This window comes from Diospyros lotus, chromosome 10 (assembly GCF_014633365.1).
Source record: "Diospyros lotus cultivar Yz01 chromosome 10, ASM1463336v1, whole genome shotgun sequence".
In the NCBI taxonomy this organism is placed as follows: domain Eukaryota; kingdom Viridiplantae; phylum Streptophyta; class Magnoliopsida; order Ericales; family Ebenaceae; genus Diospyros; species Diospyros lotus.
The window spans coordinates 15,005,028-15,016,988 of NC_068347.1; the positions used below are offsets into that span (position 1 = coordinate 15,005,028).

General features: G+C 33.8%; 1 protein-coding gene across 1 annotated transcript; it reads right to left on the bottom strand.

Annotated features, from left to right (window-relative positions):
• Nucleotides 1-4,386: 4,386 nt before the first annotated feature.
• LOC127811129 (uncharacterized) lies at nucleotides 4,387-11,669 on the bottom strand. The gene is made up of 7 exons (XM_052350839.1): nucleotides 11,378-11,669; nucleotides 6,388-6,632; nucleotides 6,087-6,290; nucleotides 5,919-6,011; nucleotides 5,659-5,757; nucleotides 4,715-4,951; nucleotides 4,387-4,623 (listed from the first exon to the last, which is right to left on the bottom strand). Exons 1-7 carry the CDS (start codon nucleotides 11,667-11,669, stop codon nucleotides 4,597-4,599), a joined length of 1,197 nt encoding a protein of 398 aa, XP_052206799.1. The 3' UTR covers nucleotides 4,387-4,596.
• Nucleotides 11,670-11,961: the final 292 nt, after the last annotated feature.

Here is an 11,961-nt window from a genome sequence, read left to right on the forward strand (position 1 = left end):
GGAGGGTTTGCGCAGGGACCCCCTCCCGCATCCTAACGGTGCTCTCGTTTTGTAGGTCACTCATCACCTTTAGGTCACTCGGTCAGCAATGCCACTCGTCGCCCCCAGGTCACTCGGTCATCTTGGCCACTCGTCACCCTCAGGTCACTCGATCACCTTGGCCACTCGTCACCTTCAGGTCACTCGGTCAGCAAGGCCACTCGTCCCCCTCAGATCACTGGGCAAGCAAGGCCACTTGTCGCCTCAGGTCACTCGGTCACCTTGGCCACTTGTCACCCTCAGGTCACTCGGTCATCTTGGCTACTAGTCACCCTCAGGTCACTCGATCATTTTGGGCCACCAGATCATTTTTGCCACCAGATCATTTTGGGCGACCAGATCATTTTAGGCCACCAGATCATCAGCCCACCGGATCATCAGCCCACCAGTTCATCAGCCTTATCAGACCATCAGCTCTATCGGATTACCAGATCTGGACCTCTACCAGATCCAGTTGCTCGTCAAGATTCTCATCAGTGAAGGCACGACTCTTGAGACTCTTGCGTCTGTCCGCAATTAAAAATAGATTGTTGTATTTTGGCAATAATAGTTACATATGATTGTATGGATATGCATGCCTTATTTTGGTTTGTATGCTAGATTGCTCTTTAGACCTTACTTATCTCAGATAGTGTCCCAATCCTACAATGATCTTTTTGAATTTTTTTATATTTTTCCAGATTTTCTTATATTTTTTTTCATCTTTCATGTGAGATTCACACGCATGTCCCATGTGCCTTCATGCACATCACAACTTTCACGGTGGCTACTCGCACTAAAACCCATTCTTTATTTCTAGTTGTCTTCTCTAATTACTCCCTTGCCGCTATCAATCCTCTATTCTTCTCATTTTCTTCTACTCTTCCTCTTTTTTTTTTCTCCTTTTTTTTTTTTTGCTCTTTCTTTCTTCTTTATTTTCTCTTTCTTTTTCAATTGAAATAGGTCCCGGCACCATTGATTTTGCACCTCGCTAGACTAGTTTTTTTGGCAAGGTGTATTTTTTGCCAACACGAATTCCTCACCTATATCTTTCTATCTTCTTCTCATTTTTTTTCCAAATTTCTTCATCTTGTTCATCCATACCACTTTCTTCCTCTAGTTTTTCTTTTTTCACCAACTTGAGCCTAGATAAACTCCCGCCAAGTTTAATTTTTTGCCAACCTTTTATATTTCACTAAAATCATCACCAAAACATTCTATTTTTGTCCTAATAGAAACCCTTTGACCCTAAGAATAAAACTCACAAAACCAAAATTCTCAAGACTTCCTTTCAACCTCACCAATTCGAGCATTAAAGACTTGAATTTGTGAAGAAATTTATGGATCATTAGCACAGCAGAAAAATAAAAATTTTTAACTATAAATTCCTTTAGAATCTCTTCAAGGGAATAAATTAGGAAGGAAATGGCCAAGAATTACCTCTTGAAGCAAAGATTCAAGACCAACACTTGATAGAGGTCAGCACGAAACTATCTAAGCATTCTGCTTCTAACGATATTCACGTCAGCAAACAACATGAAGAACCTCCAAAAGGAAGGCTTCTTAAGGCTTGAAAAGTGCTAGCTCAGTAGGGGTGGCGTGAGAGCTCCCTCACATGCACATCACACCACATCAATGGCTTAGAGACGCACCATTTTCTATGTATCTCATGGCTTTGATGAAAAGAACCACATAAGGGTTATTTATAACCTTTAGGCACAAAACCCTAATTGAAAGGTTTGGGTTGCATGGTATTAAGCCCATGTTTTAAACACTTTAAAACATGATATTGGGCTTTTCTTTCTATTGTCTCTTTTTGGGTTTTATGTTTTAAACATTTTAAAACAACCATTTTGGGCCTTAATTTTAAACACTTTAAAACAACTCATCTGGGCCTTAGTTTGAAACACTTTAGAACAGTCCATTAAGCTTGTTAAATCACCCCAATAGTCTTAGGTCAGTCTATAAATAAAATCCTAATTAATTAGATACCAATTTCCATCAAAACCTAAAGCCCAATTAGGTAACATAATCCAACTAGGATTTTAAATGGAATTTGGCAAACCTAATTTACAGACTCTATTTATCTTAGCTCCTCATAAAGGTTTTCTCAAACCCTAAACGAGTCCACCATTACCTAGTGATGTTTACTCTTATGTGTGTGATCCATTAGGTTTCTACTTATGTTGATAATGACCTTTTTCAAAGGCTATAGACCAAGAGCGTAGTCTAGCAACCCATCAAATCCCCAATTAGTAAAAGGATCAAGTTGTAATCGTTACCTTTCAGTGATAGTTTTCCTATGCAATTCAATTCCTTCATCGATTTAAAGAGTCTTCATCAAACAAGGATATGGAAAGAATGTCAATCTCTTTTCAGTTTGATCATGATATTCTTTGGTCCCCTAAAAATATGACTTCTTTTGGATCAACATCCAGTTGTGGCCATAGACTTTAAGCCATCTTTCACCAAAGGGCCCATGAGACATATCTCCCCTTAACTGGGGTCGATGAATCCTATCTTGACCACCCACAACCTTCTTATGCTTTATAGCATTACCAATCACAACTACACCCACACTCCTTATTGAGATGCTTCCATAATAGTGTCAAAGTATATGAATCTAGATGCAAGGCAATATGGTGATCTCAAGTCGAATGATTACTTGCACAATTGCCACAAGAGATTTCCTTAGACACTCTTTGTAAGATCAATTTGAAACCCTCAAGTTGAGTTATTGTCTAGTAAACTTGTTCTCCAACAAGCACCCGCGTACTAGTTTAGGCATCAAATGCCCACAGCCTATAAGATCAACTATCACATTCTCTAAGGTGACAACATAGCACATATCGATCTCTTTACGTCATTGATGTCACATCTCAATGACACTTTAGATCAAGGACATTTTAAGGTATACTCTTATGTCTATTAAAGACCTTACAATTAAAGTCACGAGTTAATTCTTTTTTACACAAAGTATCCCTAGGGACTTTGTCTTTAGACATTTTATATAATTAAATCTAAAAGACAAAGAAGTGTCAATTGAATATCTTAAACATGAAGCAAATAGATATATTACTCATAATATATCAAACTTTACTATATCATGTACAATTTAATGCTTAAGCTGTAGGCCATACATTAACAATATCACATCATAGTATATCAAGTACAACTTAACATTTAAGTTGTATGGCATACACTAACAATTTGTGCCTCAAACCCTTGTCCAAAAACCTCAATTTATAGGCGAAATTAAAGGGGCAATAAGTTCATTATTGGGCTTTATTGGAAAGCCCACAAGGGGTGCCACTTGGGCAAAGTAGCCATATGCATTGGTTGGTCTATTGACAATTTGAATTTAAAAGGTTACAATTTTCCTCTTATTTATTTCACCAAAACTTAAATAATTTTTTTATTACACTTAGAACCCTTCAACTTACAAAAATTTTATTTTGACCCCCCAAAATTTTTAATTTTCTTCCCCCAAGTCCCTAAGATATTTCAAAAATATTTACAAATTAATTTCTTAATCAATACTAACCTTACCTTATCTTAATATTTATCCAATTAAAACTTTATCCTTGGATTTTAATTTATTTTAATATTTTTATCTGATCCACATATTTAATATTATATATATTCCCCCTCACATTCCCAATATTCTACACCCATATACATTTCTAGATTTTTTATTTTATTTCCAAACATATATATTTACACATTTATTAATTCATTTCCTAAATTTATGCATATATATTTTTGAAAAATATATTTCCAAAGATTCTAAATAAATTTTTAAAATTAATAATTTTCCCATTTTTCTATTCCCACTACAACAATTTTGGGTTTATGCGGCATTTAAAAATGCCTTAATATGTAGTTTACTCGTGCCCTAAAAGCTTATTGAGACACTTACAAATGCTATATAAATCCACCAAGATATCTCCCTGCATTTTACATGTAATGGCATTTAAAAATGCCTCGAAAACAATTATAAATTTATGCATGTAATGACATTTAAAAATGTCTCAAAAATAATTATAAATTTATGCATGTAATGGCATTCAAAAATGCCTTGAAAACAATTGTAAATTTAAGCATGTAATGGTATTAAAATTGCCTCGAAAATAACTGTAAATTTAAACATGTAATGGCATTCAAAAATGCCTTAAAAACAACTGTAAATTTAAGCATGTAATGGCATTCAAAAATGTCTCGAAAACAACTGTAAATTTAAGAGTCTGATGACACTTAAAAATGCCTCTAAAACAACTATAAATTTAAGCACTTTTTTTTCAAAATAGGTTGATCTGGTGAACAAATTTTTGAATTCTAAAACCCGATATCAACCAACATAGACACAAATCTCTTCATCTAATTTAGTAATCCAAACCACATAATAAAACCACTTCACATATACATATACAAAACCAATACTCCATGGTCTATGATTGATTTGTCAAAAAAAGAATTACTCCAAAAATCCATAAATCTAACAATTATCATCATTTGTCATCCATTATAACACCAAAAAAAAAAATAACAAAACAACTAATCTCCATGATCTATTGAACTCTAATCATCACTTTCATCACGTTCAACCTACACAAAGAAAGTAAAAATATCTTAGTAAAATAGAAACAAAGTTTTTCTAAAGAAAGATGAAATCAACAATATAAAAGTATAAATGTACCAAGAACAATGGCCATGCAACATGTGCTCCAAGGGCATCTCCAATGGTTTCGAACATTCCATATCTTCTTATCAATTCTTCATCCCACTCTACTGCCACTTGAATATGTACCTCACACCAATTAGGTCTTAGTCGTGATCCACCAACTTCTGTGGATGGATCAATACTCCGGACAATTCCCTTTGCTACAATTTGAGTTGGGTCATTTATACTTTTCAAACAAACTCTATTTTGAACCTATCAACAAAATAACAATGAATAATACAAGTTCAATATCCAACAACATCCTCAACAAAAAAGTAACATATATAAAACAAAAATTTAAGTAGCATCACACTACTTGTAAAACTCATCATAAATAGAATAATGGAAAACAAAAGGAAAGAAAAAGAGAGATGAAACTAAATAGATAGAAAAGACCGTCGAATGGGTCAAAGCCTAAAGTTACAATGTCCCAAACAACAATTTTAAGTCGTAGTCCTCGAATGTGCATAACTACTACAATGAAGAAGATAGTAAGAAAATTACTTGAATTGGTTGGCGAGTTGAAGTTGGTGAAGAAAAACCCATATTGCTCTGAAGAGATGACACAAGATTAGAAGGGTTCGAAGATGGCGTAGGATGACTATTACTAGGTGTTTCTCTATTTTCCATGCACGTAGCTCTCAATTCTTGTAGCTGCTCATTCATATTCATGTATTGTTCCTTCATCATCTCCAATTCATTCTTATAACTCATAGCAAGTCTATGAGATGTTGCACGACTAGGTATTGGACCATAAAGATCTAAAGGACAAACACCTAAGCCATACACACGTACATGCCCAGCTTTCTCCTTTCCCATAACTCACGCATTGCTTCCTACAAAAAAAAAAAAATTATATTCAAAGAATAAATATAAACAAATGGACAAATAAATTATTATTATTTTTATTTAACTATTACCATTGCTTGACTAGCTACCTCATTTCCCGGAGTTTCACCTTTTGAGTAACACTCAATGAACAAGGTAGAGCGTGATGGGTAATAGCCAAGTTCCTTTTTCTGCATACAATGTAAATATTTATATATTATATAATAGTTAAACAAAGATATAAAATTGAATACTTCCAATCATGACAAATATAATTAATGAGAAACAAAAATAATATTTATTTCATTAAAATTCAATTATACATAGCATTTTGAAAGGAAGTAGAAGTTACCTTTTTCTCTGCCACTCTAGCGAAACTCATCTTACCCTTTCGGTGTACCATTTTTTGATGTCCTCGACTCACTTTATTTCTATCACTAACTCTCTAGAATAAATGGCAAATTTTGTAAGAGTAATTAATTGAAAAATACCACAAGTTAAAGTATAACTTTACACACACCTTTGATGCATCAGAATTCCAAAAAGTTACCAACTCCTTCCATTGGTCTTCATGAACTCTTTCAGGAACATTTTTCATTTGTTCAACAAGAGATACATTTGGATCATAATAGTTTGTTTTCACAAAAGATTTCCAATTTCTCCACTTTTTGGTGATAGATTTCAATATCCAATCCTCTTGACCAGGAGGAAGCTGAAACTTTTCCTAAAAAAAGAAAACAAATCAATTTGATAGAAGAATAAGCATGAACAATGATATTATACAATATTGTTATAATATAAAGAATGAAGTACACCAATACCTGAACTTGAGTCAACATCTCTTTTTTATAAGTTTGAGGTACTTTGATCCAATTCTTATAATGTAATGGTGCGTATCTTCCATTGCGTGCTATAGCCCCTAAGAAGTGAGCTAATTCACTTGATGATTTTTCATCAATAGGTTGCCCTAGGTCATTAAATTCAACTTGAATAGCCTCTTGCTTATCTCGAGCCCAAATTTTTCGCATAAATGTTGGCCCTTGTACATTCTTCTTGATACCATTGTCTATTCCAAAACATTATAGAAGTATAAAGTGAAATGAGCAAAGCTGAATTAGAAAAGTTGATAGATTACCTAAGACTATATTGGTTTGAGTGTTGCTTAAATCTCTTCTTGACTGGTTTGAGTCCAACCCATCAGACATACGTCCAATTCTAGTTCTTGGTGCCATCAAGCTGAATTTGTGTGAATGTAGCAATACTCACTGTTACATAACAATGATTCTATGTACCAAACTAATGGAACAACACACAAATAGTATTTAGATAATTGAAATAGCTAATTAAGACAACACAATCTTGATATATAGTTTTCTACAACGAAAAATGAATTAATTGAAAATAAAACCCAAAGGAGAAAGCATTAAAAACTACAAACTCAATTTAGAAAAGCATAGAATTGAAAGTTGTACAAAGTTATAACATAAAAAAATAATAATGAACCATATCAACCATAAGCATCAAATTCATCATGCTCCCTAGCCCATGTAATATCAACATTGATGTCACCATCTTGAATTTGAGGATTGCATGCATGGCTTTGCAACTGAGTCTCTATATCATCCTCACATGAATTGACTTTTTGATCAAATTGGTCTCTAGGTGTGGTTCTTGTTACAACATGCCAGTCTTTTTCTGTAGGGTCTTCCACATAAAACACTTGTTGTGGTTGAGAAGCTAAAATAAATGGCTCATCTGTGGGCATGAGTCTAGTGAAATTGTCTAAGGTGAAACCATCATCATCTTCTTTTTTTCCACTTATTTGAGAAACCCAATCACAATTGAATAGCGTCACTTTTTTACCACTGAGATAATCTAACTCTAAAATATCATTTAGAACTCCATAATATGTGACATCTCTTGATATGGGGTTGTTATCCCTCACGCTAGCATAACTTTCTGTCTTGGCAGTAACAATAACCCCACTATTTTGAGTTTTTCTCTTTTCCTCAACTTCTTTCACACGAAATCTAAAACCATTAATAATAAAACCCTTGTACTTTCTTGCAACACAATTAGGACCTTGAGCAAGAGCTTGAAGCTCTTCAGATATATCCTCATTTCCAGCAGCAAACATTTCTCCAACCTAAATAAATGAAGGATAAGATTATGAAAACAAAAATAAATAAATAAATTAAAAAAATTGAAACCAAGGTTACTGAATAAAAACTTACTATGTCACTAAACCATGAAGTAAATTCCTCGGTGTGTTTAATAGCCCTTTGTCGTTTAGAAAGTTGAGGATATTGATTGTTTATTATAGTCTCATGTTGTCTGTGCATATAGTAGAATATAAGGATACAAAAGAGCTATTTATACTCTATTAAAATTAATGGAAAATAATTATTGACTTACTGAATAAATTCTTGAACTGCGTCACAATTAAACAACACATATTTATGTGCCATTTCTAATGTTTCTCTATTTAAAACAACCATCTCTTCTTTTCCAAATGATCATCCTTGCATTGCAAATATTGGTAACTCAACATTGCTAACATTTCCTTCATCAGAATTTCTACTTGGCCGATTGAATTTGGTTTCAATGTCATCAAAATATCTAGAACAAAAGGTTAAACATTCATTTGCTAAATAACCTTCAGCAATGGAACCCTTTGGATGAGATCTATTTCTTACATATGACTTCAATGTGGACAAATACCTATAAGATGCCCAATGATGAAAAAGTAATTATGTTTGCTTTCAAATGAATGATATCTAAATAAAATTTGACAAAATAGAAGCAATGAGTATTACTTACCTCTCAATAGGATACATCCAACGATAATGCACAGGCCCAGCAAGTTTAGCTTCTGTTGCTAAGTGAATTGGTAAATGCACCATAACATCAAAGAATGATGGAGGGAAAATCCTTTCTAGGTGACAAAGTATTAATGCAATTTGGTATTCCATTTGAACCAAATCAACAGAGTGGAGTGATTTCGAACAAAGATTTTTGAAGTACTGGTATAACTCAATCAAGGGCTTTCGAACATGCTGGGGTAAGACCTTTCGCAATGCTAATGGAAGTAATTGTTGCATCAAAATGTGATTGTCATGACTCTTAATACCTAATATTTTGAATGGTTTAAGATGTACACACCTTGAAATATTTCCAACATACCCATCAGGAACTTTCACTTTCTTTAACACTTTGCCAAATATCTCTTTTTCTTTTTTATTCATTGAAAAACAAGCAGGCAGTAAAGAACCATCTTCTCTCGGGTGAAGTTCACTTCTAATATTCTTCGCTTGTAAATCAAGACGTGCATTCTTGTGATCTTTTGTCTTCCCATCTAGATTCAACAAGGTCCCAAGAATACTATCGCACACATTTTTCTCAATATGCATTACATCAAGATTGTGGCGCACTAAATTGTCCTTCCAATAGGGCAACTCAAAGAAAATGCTTCTCTTTTTCCAATTGTAAGGCAATTTTGGATTATCACTCACTTGTTTTCCAAATTTTATGTTGAATCCGTTCAATTCATCTAACACCATAGAGCCAGTTAAGCGTGGAGGTGCCTTTCTATGTTCTTCCTCACCATCAAAATTTTTCTTATCCTTACGAAAGGTATGATCAACATCCAAGAATCTTCGATGACCCATGTAACATGATTTCCCACTTTTTTGCAATCGTTCAGAACATGTATACTTATGACATGAGGGGCAAGCAAGCTTTCCTTTTGTGCTCCATCCAGATAAGTTAGCATAGGCAGGCAAATCACTAATAGTCCACATAATAGCTGCACGCATTTTAAAATTTTCCTTAGTAGATACATCATATGTGTTTACCCCATCCCATAATTCCTTTAACTCCTCTATCAAAGGTTGTAAGTATACATCAAGGTTATTTCCAGGTGGTGAAGGGCCAGCGATGAGCAATGATAACATGAAAAAAGGTTGTTTCATACACATCCAAGGAGGGAGGTTGTATGGCATTAGGATAACTGGCCAAGTACTATGAGTACTACTCATTGTCCTAAATGGGTTAAATCCATCACATGCTAATCCAAGTCTAACATTACGTGGATCTTTAGCAAACTCAGGATGCTTGAAGTCAAAAGTCTACCAAGCTGGAGAATCTGCCGGGTGCCGCATGTATCCATCTTTAATTCGGTCCTCCTTATGCCATTTCATAAAGGAGGTAATTTTTGAAGACATGAATAGCCTTTGCAATCTTGGTTTCAATTGGAAATAGAATAATACCTTAGCAGGGATTTTTGTCTCACTTGTATCTATGCTCGTTTCTCCATCATTTTGCAACCTATTTGTAGGTATTTTGTATCTAGGAGTGTGACATTGATAACATTCTGTGGCTGTCTCATATTCCTTGTGATAAAGTATGCAATGATTTGGACATGCGTGAATTTTTCTACACTCAAGGCCAAGTCCCTTAAACACTTTCTTTGTCTCGTAGTAAGATTTTGGTAATTTACCCCTCTCAAGAAATGCATCCTTTAACAACTCCAATAACATTGAAAAAGACTTGTTCGACCAATTTCCAAGACATTTAATGTGAAATAGGCGAACAAGGAATGATAACAATGAAAACTTACTCCCGAGAAAAAGTTCTTGTTTAGCTTCATGAAGTAACTTATAAAATGTCTCAGCCGTTTCATTAGGTTCATCTACAATATTCATTGGGTCATCTTCATTTACATGTTCATTTGGGATGCCAAATGCATCATATAATAACTCATGCATCTCATTATTCATAAATAGGTCATTAGGAGCATGTGTTTCAAATCCCACAAATGATGAACCTTCTCCATGGGCTGTCCATTTTGTATATCCTTTAATAAACCCAAAGCATATCAAATGATCTTTCGCCTCTTCCCTAGTTGCCCACAGTCCATTCCCACACTTCTTACATGGGCATATTATTTTTCCATTGATACTCGCTTTAGCAAATGCCAAACTTAAGAATTCTTCCACTCCATCCATGTACCTTCTACTAACTCTATGTTCATTCATCCAATTTCTATCCATCATTTTCCCTTTCAAATAAAAGGATTTCCAAAAAAAGATATCTACAAAAAAGACAAAGAAATTAAATAGGTTCATTACTAATGCTTCAGGAAACATAAAAAAATACCAAAAAGAAAGGCTAGAAAATCATTTAGATACACACAAAATACATATATATATATAGAGATATGTATATATATTAGCAACAATTTTGCAAGTAAAAAAAAAGACTGCTCTCAGCTAGCAGCCTTCTCTCTCTCTATATAAATATATATATATATATGTATATGTATATATATATATATTAGCTGGAGAGAGCATTGGCAGAGCGTGTGGCAGTGTGTCTCTCTCTTCTAAATATACTTTTTCTTTGCCATTTTACTGTCAAACTATTTTTCATCCAAATTACATAAACCAATACATGATATTTTCACACACTTTTTCAATCTCCAAGTTATATATCTAATATATATTTTCAGTTTGTTGCTTTACTTCCAGCCATCTTTTCTCTCTTATAATTGAATTTTATATTATTTTATAAATATCCCCTTCCCACTGCCCCATGAGAAGGAATGGGTTTCTAAAGTAATTGAAAGTGAGAGCCACAATACTTGACTACCAATGCTTCAGGAAACGTTAAAAAAGATACATGAAGGCTTAAAAAACATTTAGATCATAAATTGAAGGCTGCCCACACACACACACGCAAAATACATATATATATAAACATATATAACTGCAAAACATAAACTGATTGTGTTGTAGAGAGGCTGCGAACTACCCGGAGGAAGCAGCGGCCGTGTTGAGGCAGCAGGAGGCTGCAATAGTGGCGTTGAGATAGCAAGGACAAGGCGATGTTGGCGTTGAGACAGTAAGGACGCAGCGACGGCGGACGTTGAGGCAGTAAGGATGCGACGATGATGACTTTGAGGGAGCAAGCGGGCGAGGACAACAACGTTGAGGGAGTCGATGAAAGCTGCAATATGCTTGAGGAAGATGGGCAATAGGGATTTAGGGATTTCGCAAGGGGAAAGGGAAGAGGCAGGGGAATCTCCTGCCACTGGTTTTTTCATTTTTTTTATATTTTTTTGTTTTTTATTTAGTTGTTATATATATATTTTTTGTTTTTTTATTTAGTTGTTAAATAAAATAAAATAAATTATGAAAATAATATTAATAATTATTTGATTGATAAAAATAAAATAATTTCATGATAACTGTTAAAATAGTTTAAATTATCACAATTATTAAATAATTTAAATAATAATTTATGATAATAATTTAAAATATGTTAATAAAATAATTTAAATTATTGTATTAAATTAATATTTATTTAAAAATTTTGAATCCATATATATAGCTTTG